Source organism: Phascolarctos cinereus, unplaced genomic scaffold (assembly GCF_003287225.1).
Source record: "Phascolarctos cinereus isolate Bilbo 61053 unplaced genomic scaffold, phaCin_HiC Scaffold_5;HRSCAF=322, whole genome shotgun sequence".
NCBI classification, from domain to species: domain Eukaryota; kingdom Metazoa; phylum Chordata; class Mammalia; order Diprotodontia; family Phascolarctidae; genus Phascolarctos; species Phascolarctos cinereus.
In genome coordinates this window covers 259,536,865-259,554,711 of record NW_027555958.1, presented here as the reverse complement: position 1 = coordinate 259,554,711, position 17,847 = coordinate 259,536,865, and the positions used below count along the sequence as shown (strand labels likewise).

At 34.4% G+C, this 17,847-nt stretch overlaps 1 protein-coding gene across 4 annotated transcripts in view; it reads right to left on the bottom strand.

Moving 5' to 3' along the window:
* TBCD (tubulin folding cofactor D) overlaps positions 1-17,847 on the bottom strand; it is a 502,517-nt gene that overhangs the window by 33,589 nt on the left and 451,081 nt on the right. For all 4 annotated transcript variants that reach the window (XM_078155768.1, XM_078155769.1, XM_020987528.2 and 1 more), the window contains 2 exons: positions 12,088-12,177; positions 10,755-10,842 (listed from right to left, as the gene is read on the bottom strand). In XM_078155768.1, coding sequence (XP_078011894.1) covers positions 10,755-10,842; positions 12,088-12,177 — 178 coding nt within the window. The remainder of the gene's footprint in view (positions 1-10,754; positions 10,843-12,087; positions 12,178-17,847) is intronic.

Sequence of the window (17,847 nt, the reverse complement as noted above, 5' to 3'; positions counted from 1 at the left end):
GGTACAAAATTTCGCTGAAGAAAAGAACTCCTTAAAAACTAGAATTGGCCAAAGGGGAAAGGAGGTACAAAAGCTCACTAAAGAAAATCATTCGTTAAAGAGTAGAATTAGGCAAGTGGATGCTGATGGCTCCACGAGACATCAAAAAACAGGAAAACAAAATCAAAAGAATGAAAAAAATTGAAGAAAATGTGAAAAATCTCATTGGAAAAAAAAACTGACCTGAAAAATAGATCAAAGAGAGATAATTGTAGCATTATTAGACTACCTGAAAGCCATGATTTAAAAAAAAAAGCCTGGACATCATATTTAAATAAATCATCAAAGAAAACTGCCCTGATATCCTAAAACCAGAGGGTAAAATAGAAATTGAAAGTGTCCACCCATCACCTCCTGAAAAAGATCCCAAAATGAAACTCACCGGAATATTATAGCCAAATTTCAGAACTCCTAGCAAAAGGAGAAAATACTCCAAGCAACCAAAAACACAATTAAAATATAATGGAGCCACAGTCACAAAACACAAGATTTAGCAGCTTCTATATTAAAAGATCAGAGGTCGTGGAATATGATATTCCAGAAGGCAAAGCAGCTAAGGTTACAACCACACATCATTTACCCATCAAGACTGAATATAATCCTGCAGGTGAAAAAAAAAACATTTAATGAAATAGAAGAATTTCAAGCTTTCTGATGAAAAGACCAGGGCTGAACAGAAAATAATGACTTTCAAATACAAGACTTGAGAGAAGCATAAAAAGGCAAACAGCAAAGAGAAATCATAAGGGATTCAGTAAAGTTAAACTGTTTACATTCCAACATGGGAAGATGGTGCTTGTAACTCTTAAAAATGTTATCATTAGGACAGTTAAAAGGAGTATACATAGACAGAAGGCATGGGTGTGAGTTGAGTATGATGGGATGATATCCCAAAAATAAAATTAAGGAATGCACTCAGGAAAGAAGGAAGGGAGAGGTCAGAGAATCAAATTCTCACATAAAAGAAGCATAAAAGAGCTTTTAATGTAGAGGAGAAAATGGGAGTGGGCTGGCAGGTAATGTTTGAAGCTTACTCTCACTGAAATTGGCTCAAAGAGGAAATAATATACACACTCAGTTGGGTTTAGAATTCTATCTTACCCTATAGGAACAGGAAGGAAGGAATCAGAGAAAGAAAGGAGGCTGATAGAAAGGAGGGCAGATCAGGGGAGATGGTGGTCAGAAGCCAAACACTTTTGAAAAGGGAAAGGGTGAAAGGAAAGAGAGAAGGATAAATGGGAAAAAAGCAGGATGTAGGGAAATACAAAGTTAGTAATCAAGAAAGAAAATGTAAATAAGATAAATTCACCCATAAATTGGAAACAAATAGCAGAATGAATTAAAAATTAGAATCCTACAATATGTTGTTCAAAAGAAAAACACTTGAAGTAGAGAAACAAACACAGAGTAAAGTAAGAGTCTAGAGCAGAATCTATTATGCTTCATCTAAAGTAAAAAAGAAATCAGGAGTGGTAATCATGATCTTAGACAAAAAAAAAAGCAAAAATAAATCTAGTTACAAGAGATAAAGTAGGGAAATGACATTTTGCTAATATGTACCACAGAAAATAAAATAATATCAATGTTAAACATACAGGCACAAAATAGTATAGCATCTAAATTCTGAATGAAAAGTTAAATGAGTTACAGGAGGAAATAGATAATAACTCACACAACTAGATAAATCTAACCCTCCCCCCACCCCAAAAAATAAAAGAAAAGTAAAAGAGGCAGGGTATTGGGAAGCATGGGAAAAGTTTATACAAAGCTGAGAATTGTAACCAGATGTCTTTAAAAAGTTGACTGTTCTGTAAGGGGATAATAATAGAATCCATCTCCTAGGGTTATTGTGAAGATCATACGATTGTAAAGTGCTTGGCATAAGGCAAACACTATATGAATGTTAATTTTTTATTATCTCTTTTAATTAGATGTAATTGTTTCTTACTTGATAACTTTATATAGGTTTTCAGATGTTACTAGTATACAATGGCAATGTTGAGATGAATGATTTCCTGTATAAGGTAATTTGGAAGCACATTCACCTAGATTGGTAATGGGTTTGTTTCAAACTTTAAATATATAAATACATAATATTGTTTATGGTATTGTTATGCTTCTAAATTTTCTTATATTGTGTAATTTGGTAAACAATTGTATCAGCGATGTTGTTAGAAAAGAAATATTCTTATAATCTAGATGTCATTAGATTAAGAATTGTACTGTTTAAAAAAAAAAGAATGAATGGATTAGGAAGCTATTAGGTCATTCTAATAGCCCTGCTGACTATGTGTTGTGATGTTCTGAAGTACTGTAATTTAAGAAATTATAAACTTCCAAGTTTTGTCTATATTTAAAAGGAAGTTTCACCCAAAATTATTTGGCCATCATTTATGAAAATTATGAGATTGTTAGCTAAGTTACTGGAGTTATTGTTTTAATCAAGTATTTACATAGGTATTTTAAAAAGGAAAATTAAAAATTTTACAAAGAAAAGACCTTGTAAAATCTCCTGCAAATCTAGAAGGATTCTTAGAACCATCTAGCCATAAATTCTTAACAACTCTGTGCAAGAGTTTTCTGCATTATGGAATTCCTACTGAGCAAATGAGAATTCTTGCATAAAATGGAGGTGTCATTTTCAATCCTGCTTATAATATAGAGTGAGTTTGATATAGTAATATATGTGTCAATTTGGACAGCAATTGGCCAGTGCTGTTTTTCTAGGGGTTTAAGTGAACTATCACATATTCACTATCTATGTGGGATTCCAGGATGTAAATATTTTCTTGATTTCTAGTCATATATTTAAAACCAAAAGGAAGAAAAAGATAATGAGTAAATTTTTAAAGGCCTGGTAAACTTTGTTACTGTGATAAGGCTAATTTAATTAGGTATATTGGGGTTTTTTCCTAGCTTAGAAAATTGGAAATTGAGGGGATACCCATCAAGTGGGGAATGGCTAAACAAGTTGTAGTATGTGATTGTTATGGAATACTAAAGTGTTATAAGAAATGATGAGTAGAATGCTTTCAGAAAAACCTGGAAAGACTTAGATGAACAAAGTGAAGTGAGCAAAACCAGGAGAACACTGTACACAGTAACAGCAATGTTGTACAATAATCAACTCTGAATGACTTAGCTGTTCTCAGCAATATAATGATCTAAGACAATTCTGAAGGACTCATGATGAATAATGCAATCGACCTCCAGAGAATGAACTTGTGGAGTCTGAATGCAGATCAAAACATACTTTTTTTAAGCTCCATTTTTCTTCTTTTTCTGTTTTTGTTTTGTTTTATGTTTTCTTTCACAACATGACTAATATGGAAATGATTGCACATGTGAATTTTATATAGGTAAGGGACAGGGAAAAAGAGTGAATTTGGAACTCAAAATTTTTAAAAAGAATTAAAATTTTTTACTTATAATTGGAAAAAAATTAAGTATTTTTAAAAATGAAAAATAACAAAATTGATCTTTATTAGAAAAATAGTCCCATTGGTTTTCTCAAAGAATTAATTTTGCAGATAAAACAAATTTAAGGAATTTTTTGAAGAAAATTTCATTTTTAATGCTTACATGAGTAAGATAAGAAGGAATTAGAGTCTCAAAAGACCCAGGCAACCTTTCCATGTGAAGTTTACAATAACAAGGACCACTTTGTACTCTGATAAAGGTAGGGTTTTAAGATAGTAGCTTGTAAAAAGAGAACTTGGTCCAGAGCACAACCTATACCCTAGAGTGATCACTAGGGTAGCTCCTTACAGAAAAGCTGGAGGAACTCCAACACTGAACCCGCAAACTTAACATGTTCACTGTCTGGACATGATCGCTTGGTCTGTAGGTACTGTGTAGGGCTTGATTTGGGTATATAGGAGCCTGCTAAAGAACTAACAACAAATGTATATGGCACTTTCCTCCTATAGTGATTGTCTATTCAGACAAAATATACTGGAACTTGGCATCACATTCAACAACCACACTTAATCTTTCTTGGAAGGCTTTATGTTATTAGTGTTAGAGAAGCCAGCCAATTTAAAAATAGCCAAGCACTATAAATGTTGCCCTTCATTTCCTAGCTTCATGTAGAATCATGTTATAAGGAGTGTGACATTCTGGGTGACTATGTCAGAACTAATTACTGTTCCTCTAATGACAGCAGACTAAGTCAGGAAGCCTGAATTGTATACTTATCTTCACCACTAACTTGCTATGGCACTGTGGATTAGTTATTAAATATCACTTGGGCAGGTTTCCTGTTCTGGGAAGAAAGACTGGACTACATGACTCCCGAGATTCCTTTTGAATCTAAAATTATTCCAACGTTCTTATTTTATTTTTCTCCTCATTGGCTTTTTGGACCTCTTTTACCATTTGGGTTAGGCTATTTTTTAAGGTGTTATTTTCTTCAGTATTTTTTTGGGTCTCCTTTAGCAAGCTGTTGACTTGTTTTTCACGATTTTTTTGCATCATTCTCATTTCTCTTCCCAGTTTTTCCTCTACTTCCCTTACTTGCTTCTCAAGATCCCTTTTGAGCCCTTCCAAGGCCTGGACTGATTCATATTTTTCTTGGAGGCTTTGGATGTAGGAGCTTTGACTTTGTTGTCTTCTTCTGGGTTGTATATTTTGATCTTCTTTTTCACCAAAGTAAGATAATATAGTCTGACTCTTTTTGCGCTGCTTGCTCATGATCCTAGCCAATTACTTGAGTTTTAAACTCCTCGTTAAGGTAAGAGTCTGCTTCCAATGTGGAGAGTGTACTGTCCCAAGCTTCAGGAGTTTGTATAGCTGTTTTCAGAGATACTTGTAGGGAACTGTAAATTTTCAGTTCTTCCAAGGTGGTATGATAAGGGGCGAGGTGTTTACTCCTTTCCTGGCCTGTGACCACAAGTACTCCTTTCTGTCCTGTAACTGTGAGGAGGGGTTCCTCTCCACAGCCACTACAAGCTCCACCATGCCAGCGCTCCTCCTCACCCGAGCACCGCCACCCAGAACTGTGACCCAGATCCACACACAGGCAAAGCAAGTGATTCCTGCCTCAGCACTGGCAAAGAGATCCCTGCAATCCCTCTCTGATCAGCCACTGGATTGCCCCTCAGTCTGTAGGCCGGAAGCTTGGGAAGCAGCTGCCTCCCAACCAGGGCCACGCTCTTGGGGAATGGAGCTGAAACCCCGTCTTCCTCTCTGAGTACTGACAGAAACAGATTTTTCCCACTGACCTTCTAAGTTGTCTTTGGCATTGGTGGATTGAGGAGTCTGGAAACCTCCACAGCTGCCCGTGATTCAGTCCTCTGAGGCCTGCTCCAGGTTCACTGCAGCTTGCACACCCATGCTGCGCTCCCAGCCCCAGAGCGATACACCTTTCTGATCAATCTTCCAGGTTGTCTTGGGCTGGAAATTTGTTTCACTCTGTCTTTTTGTGGGTTCTACTGCTTCAGAATTTGTTTAGAGCCATTTTTTATGAGTATTTGGAGGGGTTTGGGGGAGAGCTCAAGCAAGTTACTTCTTTCACTCCGCCATCTTGGCTCCGCCCCCCCCAACGTTCTTATTTTAGACCTCAGGTCTTCAGCTTTGGTTTTTAGTCTTCTTATCTGTTAAATTTAGAGATAAGACTTTATAATCTCTAAAGCTCCTTGGAGCTCTGACAGTCTGTGGTTCTAAAATACTACCATGACTTGGAGATGTAATTTTGGTCAGCTAATACTAGAAAGCATTCCTTATTATGTAGTAGCAAAGATCTCAAATAGAAAAAAAAAGTCTCCTTACACATTCTTTGCTTTAATATTAGATGTTCTCAGCTCAACAATGCTACTTTTAAAAAAGCTGTAGCTTGTTATTTTATCATTGCCATAAAAACTGAAAATTTTAAAGCTAAAGAAATAATGAAGAAGCTGGTTTCATAGCAAGAATATAAAGAAAAAACAGCTGTCATCATTTATTGTTCTTGCGGTTTATTGTTTTTGGCTTTCTAATCTGTTTTCACTTCTCTTATTTTCCCCACTTAATAGTATTTTATTTTTTCTAATTACATTTAAAGATAGTTTACAACATTCACTTTTATAAGATTTTGATTTTCAAATTTTTTTCTCTCCTCCTCCCTCCTTCCCCAAGATGCATGCAACCTGATATAGGCTATATAAATATACAATCATATTAAATATATTTCCACATTAATCACGTTGTGAAAAAAGAATCAGAACAAAACAAAAGAAAAACCACTAGAAAGAAAAAAAACAAAAAAAGAGAAAACAGTATGCTTCCATGTGTATTCAGACTCCACAGTTCTTTCTCTGGATGTGGATAGCATTTTCCATCATGAGTCTTTTAGAACTGTCTTAGATCATTGCACTGCTGAGAAGAGCTAATTCTATCAACGTTGGTCATTGCACAATGTTACTGTGTACAATGTTTTCCTGGTTCTCACTTCACTCAACATCAGTTCATGGAAGTCTTTCTAGGTTTTTCTGAATCTGCTTGCTTATCATTTCTTATAGAAAATTCCATTACATCCATATACCACAACTTGTTCAGCCATTCCCCAACTGATGGGCATCCCCTCAATTTCCAGTTCTTTGCCACCACAAAAAGAGCTGCTATAAATATTTTTGTACATGTGCTTTCACTTCTCTTGTCAATTTCAAATCCACCATATTCTGTTATGGCCCTAGCAGGTTTTACAGGTAACTCTCTTGGTGGCTCTAACTTCACCAGCTGACCTAGATTTTAACTAACATGCCATAAATCAGCATTTACCAGAGTTAAGAACATGGGATTTGGAGTTGAAAATGACCATAGAGATAACCTAATCCAAATCCTCCCTTCCCTCATTTTACAGAAGAAAAAAATTAAGAACTGGAAAGGTTGAGTAATTTGTTCATTATTACATGTTAAATACATAGCAAAAACAAGATTCTAATTCAGGTCTTCAAAAACAGAGGTAATGGACATAAGAATTATGTTTAATGCTGCTCTGTTATGAATTCCGATTGTAAGTCATATTCAAAAGCTGATCCTGATTATGCTGATCACGTTAAATGCCAGAACACTATAGAGCCTCCTAGAAGAGATCTGTACTCACTCAAAGGAATTTGGCCTGATCCAGAAAAACCAAGGAGGTGAAAAATATCTATTACCTAGATTAAAATATGCATTTGTATGGACAATGTAGTAATCAATCAAGCAGTAAGGATTTATGTGCCAGGCACTGTGCTAAGTGCTGGGTATACAAAAAGAGGCAAAAGACAGTCCCTGCCCTCAAGGAACTCACAATATAATGAGAGAGACAACAAGCAAGTAAATATATACAAACAAGTTTTATACAGGATAAACAGGACACAATTAACAGAGGGAAAGCACTAGAATTCAGATGGCCTGGGAAAGGCTTCCTATAGAAGATGGAATTTTAGTTGTGGTTTCAAGGAAACAGAAATCAGTAGGCAGCAATGAAGAGGGACAGCACTGCACACAAAGGGGACAACCACAGAAAATGCCCAGAGCTAAGAGAGGGAGCCAGAGCCAGGAGGCCGCTGTCACTGGATTGAAGAGTACATATCAGGTAATAAAGTGTAAAAAGACCTGGAAAGGTAGGAAGGAAGGAGCTAGGTTATGAAGGGCTTTGAATGCCAAACAGAAGGAGAAACTGGAGTTTATTTGAGTGGAGGGATGACATGGTTGGACTTGTGTTTTAGGAAAATCACTTCAGTAGCTGAACTGAGGATGGACTGGAGTGGGGAGCACTTTAGGAAGGTGGACCCATCAGCAGGCTACTGTAATAGTCCAGGTATGAGGTGGAGGGCCTGTAGCAGAATGGTCACAGTGTCACAGGAAAGAATGGGGCATATTTCAGATATGTTGCAAAGATGAAAGTGACAGGCCTTGGCAACAGATTGGGTATGAGGAGTAAGAGAGAGTGGGGATTTGAGGGACTGGGAGGATGGTGTTACCCTCTACAGTAAAAGGAAAGGCAGAAGTGGGGGAGGGTTCAGGGGAAAAGATAAGGAGTTCTGTTTTGCACATGTTTTGTTTAAAATGAGTACTGGACATCCAGTTCAAGACGTCTTTGGTGCAAGACTGGAGGTCAGCAGAGAGTCTGAGGCAAGAAAGGCAGATATGATAATCATCAGTATGGAGAAGGTAATTAAATCCTCTCTCTACAGTGGCTCTTCCAAAACTTTTCATCCCTCCTCAAACCTCCCATGGCTGAGATCTCTGCCTAATATTTTACAGAAAAAATTGAGGCCATTTGATGCATGTGATTGTGATGGAATACTATTAGAAATGATGAACAGGATGGTTTCAGAAAAACCTGGGCAGATTTATATCAATTGATGCAAAGGGAAGTAAGCGGAATGAGGAGATTATTGTACAAAGTAATACCAATACTATAATGAAGAGTAAATGTGCAAAATTTAGTTACTGCAAAGATTAGCTACTTGGATCAATATAATGATCCATGACAATTTTGAAGGACTCATGATGAAAAATGCTATCCATACCTCCAGAGACCCAATGAATTCTGAGTACAAAATTGTGTAATTTTTTTCCTTTTTTTTTTTGACATGGCTGATATCTAAATATGTATTGAATAATACCACATGCATAACTGATATTATATTGCTTGCCTTCCTAATATGTTTGGCAGGGCCTGGAATGAGGGTAAAAATTTGGAATTCAAAATTTAAAAATAATGAATGTCAAAAATAAATAATAAATTTGGGGGTAAAAAAAGAAACACTGGACTACCTGAAAGCCTCAAAAAAAATTAGCCTGGAAAGAAAACTACCCAAATCTCTTAGAATCAGAGGACAAAACAGAACTATAAAGAATCCACTGTTATCTCCTGAAAGAAACCTCAAAATGAAAATTCCAAGGAACATTAAGACCACAATCTAGAGCTTCTAGGTCAAAAGGAAAAAAAATACTGCAAGTAGTTAGATGGAAAAAGTTTAAATATTATGGAACTAAAAGTCAAGATTATACAAAACCTGGCAAGTAACACTATACTGGAATGAAGAAACATGGAATGTGATATTCATTAGGTGAAAGGCATAGGCCTACAAATAAGAATAATATATATAGAAAAACTAAGTCTAATGTTCTAGGAGAAAAAATTTAATTTTAATGAAACAAAGTCTAAACATTTTTGATGTAAAGACTAGAGCTGGAGAGAAACTTTGAAGTTCAAATACAAGAGTTAGGAGAAACATGAATCAATCAAATGGGACATTCTAACATGAGGAGATGATACATGTCTCCCCTCTGAACCCTATCATCATAATGGGTAATAGTCTAACTTCACGGAAAACCTGGAAGTGGTTCTGTTATGGTCTAAATGATCTTAAAAGAAGAATGGAAAGGGAAGAAAACTACAGGAAAGGAAGGTTAGTGAAAACTATGCCTATATGGCATCTATAAAAATAGATATATAATATATCAAAGAGATATATAATTATATATATATATATATATAATGTAAACATACATAGTTCATTATTATTACATATAGTTTATAATTCTATGATATATATGTTATATATAATTATGCAAAACATATTACACATAATATAAATATCTAATACAAATAGATGTATTATATAATATAAAAATAGATATATAAACAAATAAAATAGATATATAATATATAAAAGAAATCTATAAAAATAATGAGGAAGAGAGAGAGTGGTTGATACTTGAATCTCACTCTCATCTGAATTAGTCAAAGAAGAGAAGAATACACACACAAATACACTCTCTCTCTTTTTCTTTTTCTCTCTCTCTCTCAGCTGAGTAAAGAAATGCATTCCAATCAACAGGGACACAGGAGGAAAAGAGGAGAAAGAAAAAGGAGGAATTAAAATGAGGGTATATTAAAGAAGGGAATAGTTCTAAGCAAAGCAAATTCTAACTGAAATACAAAAATATTTAATAGTTATTTTTGAGGTGCCAAAGAATAGGAGTCTGAAGGGGTATCTGTTAATTGTGGAATGGCTGTGTAAATGTGATAGAGTATTATTGTGTCAAAAGAAACGATGAAGGACATGGTTTCAGAGAAACCTGAGAAGATCACCTGATGCAGAGTGAACAGAACTAGGAAAATAATTTCTATAATGAAAGACTTAGGAACTCTGACCAGTATAATAACCATATAAAATTCCAGAGGACTAATGATGAAACATGCTATTTACCCTCCTGATAGAGATGTGAAGAATGAGACATGTTATGTGTATTTGCATGTAAATATACATGCATGTAAGTCAGTGTTCACACATGAATATTTTCTTTTGCATGTGGCCAATGTGGATATATGTTTTGCTTGACTACAAATATTTGTAATGAGTTGTTTCTCTTTCATTTTCTTTCTTTTTTCTTTTTCTTTTTTGCAAGGTAACTGGAGTTAAATGACTTGCCCAGGGTCACATAGCTGGTAAGTGTCAAGTGTCTGAGGCCACATTTGAACTCAGGTCCTCCTGACTCCAGGGCCAGTGCTCTATCCACTGTGCCACCCAGCTGCCCCTTTCTTTCATTTCCAACTGGCAGTCTGGGTGGATGAAAGAGAGACAAAGTAGAGTTTTGCTCATTGAAAATAAGTTTAATTTTTTAAAAAGCAGTTAAAACAAAATACAGCACTGATTAAAATACAATATAAAGTATCCCTTAACAAATGGTTTATCTCTATATTAATAATTTCACTGGAAAATATGCATGATACTCACTATAGGAAAAGGGTGGCAAAGAAGAAGAAATAGCTGAAATAGGACTTTCTTCCTTACATCTCCAGGAAATTGAATCATTCCACAAAACCTAGAAACACAAGATTAGGTTGTTAGTATTCTAATCTTGTGCCTTACCAAAGATCTGTTACCTAAAAATTTCAAAGCAGTCTCTCAAAGGCCTTCACATGGGAGATGCTGAATGCTGAAAAATACAATTTATTGTAGAGGATAATTCATAAAAATACCACATGATACTAAAGCCCTTCACATAGCCTTGTATTTTTTTCCCCCTAAACTAAATGCTATGGGAAACAGAATAGAAGGAAAATAGAAAATCTCAACAAGTAATAACAGTGCATTCAATATCATCAGATTATATTCATTAAGCAAAGAGGTTTCAAAAACTATTTGAAAGGAAGAACGAATATTTTGACAAATGTTTTTTGCCAATTAAATTCTCAGTTTTACAATACCTAACTGACATTTCTGATAGCTAAATTTATATTTATCTAGCAGAGAAGCCTGGTCAAATAAAAAACAAAAACAAAACTGAAACAAAAAAGAAGCCCCTTTATTTATTTTATTTGCTACCAAGATCCAATTGGGCAGCCTGAAGATAAAGGTGGCTGGTAAAAAAACAAAAACAAAAATACAGGCTATCATTGTTTTGTATTTAGCAATAAGGTCAGTCATAATCATTTTAACTTTACTTTTACTGTACCATATCAAAGATTTATGACATCACATAATATATCTGGATTCTCTGAATGGGACTAAAATATATTTGATAACAATTTTTGCAATATCAAAACAAAAGGGGAGAGTGTGGAACCTTTCTATTTGTCAAGATGAAAGCAAAGCATTTGCTCAAATAATTCCTGTGGAGCTTGTAAAATCCTTGTTGTTTCAGATCTAAACTGCCCTATGCCCCAATTTACCTCCCCTTCCAACTCTGCATTTCCACCATCTTTTCCAAAAGGCCTTCTTATATTCCTGGGAAACCTTGATTCTCTCTTAAGTAGAATTCATATTCTTAAATTGTGAACCAAATCCACTTAAAATTGTTGAGTATAAGAGCAGTTTTATGAATTCTAGTGTGTATAAATAATTAACATTATTTTGACGAAGGAATTTCTATTGATTCCTTAAATTTTTTTTTTATGAAAATGAAAGTTTTACAACTGTTTACAGAATAAGAAAAGGACTTAAAAATAATTCAAACAAGATGCCTACCCAAACAACTCCCAGACTTTTCTTCAAAGCCCTTGAACTATGTTTTAAGTACTATTGTTTTTTCTCCGCTTTCCTGGGCAGGAGACACCTTAAAACTTACACAGCAATGCTTGAGCGAAGCTTCTGTATGTCTTTGGATTTTTTGATCTCTTCTTTACAAAGGGAAAGCAACTTCAGGGAAAAGGGATGACTAAAGGGACAGAAAAACAAAGTTATTTTAGAGATAGAATTCCGATATCAAAGGTATAAACATAATAAACAGGTAAGCCAAAAGTTCCTATAGAGTTCCTACTGAAAAATGACAAATGAATTGGAAAGGCTTCTAGTTTATTCCCATTACAAATAATACTTATTCTAGGTTTATCTACTTCTAGACTACTAATCATCTTAAAGAAAACTACATTTATTCCTGTGCTTTCCAGTGTTTTTAACAGAAATGGGTTTTGTATTTCGTCACAAGATATATATACACACACACACACACACCCCTATACATATGTGTATGTATCTATATATATATATATATATGTGTGTGTGTGTGTGTGTGTGTGTGTGTGTGTGTATACATAGATATGTAGATATATGTATTGTTCATAATTATCAGTGACTAAGTAGTTGTTTATATATTGGTTCCAGCATTGAACTATAAGCTTTTTTAAACATGAATTGTTTTCTCATTTTTTTTTATTGCCAGTGCTTGCCAGAGTTTCCTAAAAACAGCAGGTCCTTAATAAATCCTTGTTTACTTGATTTTCCCAACACCAAGTCCAGTATAATATCTGCTATGTCATGCTGTCTCTTAATCATACCTAAAATTACATCTACTGCTCAGAATTTTCAAAACACTAATTTCTTTCTTTTTTGCACTAAAAAGTGATAATTAAATACTGAATTAATTTAAACAGACCAACTCTTCTTTTTGTTTTCGCCAACTTCATATTAGTAATAACAGATTCCAGTCATAACTAGCCCCCTCCTACCCTCCTAGTCTATCTTCCACTCAGTTGTCAAATTAATCTTCTTAATATGTAGGTCTGACCATTTTATATTCCTAGTCAGTAAAATCCATTGGCTCTCTATGATGTATCAAATACCAAATTAATATCAAATATTAAACTCTTATTTGGCATTCAAAGCTCTTCATATTCTGACACCTTCCTGCCTTTCCAGGCATATCCTTGATTCCAATGACAGTGACGTGCTTGCTGTTCCTCTCAAAAGACACTCCATCTCCTAACAGTGCATTTTTACCAGCTGTCCCCCATGCCTTTCTACCTCTTCCACCTCTGCCTCTTGGCTTCCCTGGCTTTCTTTAAGTTTCAGCTAATATCCCACCTGCTACAAGAAACCTTTCCCCCCTCTATACTATATTAGAGCAGTCTTTCTCTGTTGATTGTCCCCTGTGTATACTGTACAGTTATCTTGTATTACATACAGTTGTTTTCATTTTGTCTTCCCCTTTAGACCTGAGCAGGTACTTTTTTTTTTAACTTTTTAAACTTTTTTTTAATCTCCACTGAATAGCACAATGCCTGACTCAAAATAGACACTTAATAAATGCTTCTTGATTTGATTTATAGCACATCAGTTTTGTATTTTATTTGAATACCAGAATTTGTTTAGGCATCCCCTCACTGATGAGCATCCCTTCAGTTGCCATTTCTTTGCCACAATAAAAAGAGCTGCTATAGTTTTATTCATATGGGCCCTTTTCTTCTTTCTTTGATCTCTTTGGTGTACAGGCCTAGTAGTAGTATTCTAGGATGTCCTTTTTATACTTCCTTTATGTCTACAGTGACAAAGGTTTATAGCTCCATATTGTGGAACTTTATGTCAAGTTTGCTGCCTGAAGAATGTATTAGCTTATATTTGCTTTTTGTTTTATATTCTGGTATCTTAGTTTTTGTTAAAAATGATTGTATACACTATATGCTATACCAATACCTGAAGAGAACTATTTCTGTAATTACATGACACTTCTACAGTGACACACATGGATTCAGAGATTTTAATGTGTTTCATTTTGGTCTATAAAGGGATAGTTGTCTGTCTTACCTCCCACTTATATTTGTTGAAGTATGACATAGTATTAAATATTGATGATAATAATAATAGCTAACATTTACATAGTGCCTAATATGTGCCAAGCTCTTTACAGATATTTCATTTGATCATCACAACAACCCAGGGAGACAAGGAAGCTGAGGTAAATAGATGCCAAGTGACTTGCCCAGAGTCACACAGCTTCTACATTTCTAAGATCAGATTTCCATAAGGATGGTTATCTTTTAGCCACTGAGAAAGACATAACCTGAGATAAAGCAAAAGCAAAAACAGACCTAATAAAAAGAGATAAACAGGGAAACTATATTTTGTTAAAAGGTACCATATACACAACCAACTAATATAAACACTAAACATTACACATACACACACAGAGAACAGAATCTACATTATTAAAGGAAAAATTAAATGGGTTACAAAAGGAAATAGTCCTCTTGTAAATATATATATATTTGTATGTATGTATATATATGTTATATATATATATATATGAAAGAGGAGGACATCAATTTATTACTCTCAGATCTAGATAAATCTAACCAAAGAAGAAATGAAGGACCTGAATAGAATTTTAGAAATTATATAACATAGATATCTAGAGAATATTGAATGTGAATAGAAAGGCATATACCTTTATTGCAGTTGTGCATTCAGTAAAACTATCATATATTACAGCAGTGGTATCAAACCCAAACAGACATATGGGCCAATAAACCATACATAAGGATTCCTAAGAGCTACGTATTGACTTGTTTAAAAAAAAATTATTTTCAGTTATAAGACATGAAATATTGACTTAAGTTTTAAAATGTTATTTATGGTTTATTATATTTTTATTTATTTTGTTAAATATTTTCCAATTATATTTTAATTTGGTTTGGGCCTCACTTGGGAGTCTTACAGTCTACATGTTCGACAGCTCTGCATAGGAGCATGCAAACTTCAAACAAATACAGAAATGCAGAAATACTAAATGTATCTTTTATCAACCACAATGCAACAAAAGTTATAATAAAAAAGCAAAGATTTTAAGTAAAGATTAAAAATTAATTAGAAATTAAATACCTTAATCATAAAGAATGAGTGAGGTTAAAGAATAAATCACAAAAAAAACCCCCACAATAATCCCATTAAAGATAATGACATCAATGAGACAATATGCTGAAATTGATTGGCTAAATTGACACCCCCCCCTCCAAAAAATGAAAATGACAAATGCTAGAGAGGCTGTGGAGAAATAGGTACATGTACTCTGAACTGATCTAGACAGTCTAGAAGGCAATTTGTAATTATGCCCCAAAAGCTATTAAAATATACGTACCAATTCTGACCTCACAATAAGCACTACACAATATCTCCAAACAGATCGATGAAAGAGGAAAAGCACTTATACGTACAAAAATACTTATACAGCAGCTCTTTTTGTGGTGACCAAGATTTAGAAACTGAGGAGCTGTCTATCAGTTGGATAGTGATTGAACAAATTGTGGTATATCAAAGTGATGGAATACTATTGTGCTATAAAAAATGCTGAAGAAGATGGCTTCAGAGAAATATAGGAACACTTGTATGAAATGATGCAAAATGACATGATTAGAACCAGGAAAACAATTTATACAATAACAACAATATTATAAAGACAAACAACTGTGAAATATTTAGGAACTCTGATCAACAAAATGACCAACCACAATTCCAGAAAAATCATAAAGAAATATTCTTCTCATCTCTAGAGAGAGGTAATGAACTCGAGTACAGATGGAGACATGCTTTTTGGATATGCCTAATGATTGACTACAGATACTTGTAAAAATATTTTTTTTTTTGCTTTCTCAATGGAGAAAGGTAAGGAGTGGGGGATGAGAAATGAGGGGAAAAAAGGCAGATTTTCATTAAAAAAACTGTTTTAATGTTTTTTAAAAGATGGAAGGTTCACTGAAGGAAACAAACTAACTCCAAAACTAATGGACGGAGAATGAAGGGAGATTAAAAAGCAAGAAGTAATAGAAATTTTTTGATGGGGATGAGGAAAAATGAAGAGAAGAAGAGCAACAGAAAAAGATTTTTTCAATCAAGAATTTTAAGTACACTCATCACCTTCTTTGTAAAGAGGAGATCTGAGGAGGAAAAGAAAGGGGAAAAGAAAGGGGGAAAAAGCAATAAGATGGAAAAAATTCACAATAAAAACTAATAATTGTAAATGTGGATAAGATGAACTTACTCATAATATTTAAGAGCATCATAACCTGAGTTCAAATCCAGCCTCAGACCCTTGACACTTACTAGCTGGGTGACTCTGGGCAAGTCACTTGACCTCAACTGCCTCACCAAAAAAAAAAAAAAGGCAAAGAGGATCATAGACTATATTAAAAGGCTTAATCCAACAATATGTTGTTTACAAGAAACATACTTGAAATTCACAAAGAGTTAATGAAGGGGGTAGGAACAAAAACCTAAATTTCAAGTGAATTCAGAAAAGGAGAAGTAGCAATCATGATCTCAGTTGCTAGTAAAAATAAACACAACTAAAAGAGGTAAACAGAAAAACTGCATGATGTTGAAAGGCAACAATATTAGCAGCTAATATTAACGATGGGTATGTATGCACCAAATGGCATAGCATCTAAATATTTTTAAAAGAGGTTAACTGAATTACATGGAAAAACACATAAAAATTATAATAGTGTGGGATTCAATGTCTCCCATTCAAACCTAGACATATCTCACAAAAAAGAAACAAAATTACCTTTTTTGTAAGGTTAGAGTAAACTAAAATTAACTGAAAAAATTATTTTAGCAAAGTAGGAAGACATAAAATAAAAACCAAAAAAACACCAGCACTTTTCCACCATTCAGAAACATCATGCTGTGATTTCATGTTCCTTGGGAATCTGCTACTCCCTATCATGTGGTGATTTATTCTCCTTTGTCCTTCCATACTTTTTGAGATGTTTATACCCCCTTAGATTACTGTAGGCCATCTTCCCTTTTGTTATTAGTATCTTCAATGTTCTTTTATGTCCCTGGTGCAAGATTTTTAACTGAATTTTCTTCAGATATTTTAGGTAATTTTTTTTTTTGGTGAAGCAATTGGGTTTAAGTGACTCGCCAGAGTCACACAGCTAGTGAGTGTTATGTGTCTGAGGCCAGATTTGAACTCAGTTCCTCCTGACTCCAGGTCCGGCGCTCTATCCACTGCGCCATCTAGCTGCCCCAGTAATTTCTTTTTTTTTAAACATTCTTTTTATTATTCAAAATTCTATCACTCCAACCAGCCCTTCCCCTGACCACTGAGAAGGTGAGCAATATACTATCTATTATGCATGTGAAGTCATATAAAAACAAATTTCCCTATTAGCCAAGTTGAAGAAGAAAAAAAGCAAGAAAAATAAAGTGAAAAAAATGCTTCAGTCTATATTGAGTTCCCTCTGGAAGTTGACAGCATTTTTCATTATGAGGCATTTGGAATTTTCTTGGATCACTACATCGGTCAGAGCAAATAAATCTTTCATATTAGATTATTACTGAATCAGCTAGTTCTATTCACTACAATTCACATCAGTTCATATAAATCTGCCAAGATTTTTCTAAAATCATATCCCTCACCATTTGTTATAGTGTAACCGTATTACCTTATAACCATATATCAAAACTTGTTCTGCCATTCCCTTACTGATGGGCATCCCCTCAATTTCTAAATTGTTGTCAGAATAAAAAGAGCTACTATAAATATTTTTGAAAATATAGGTCTCTGGGCACCTAGATGGCACAGTGGATAGAGCACCAGCCCTGATGT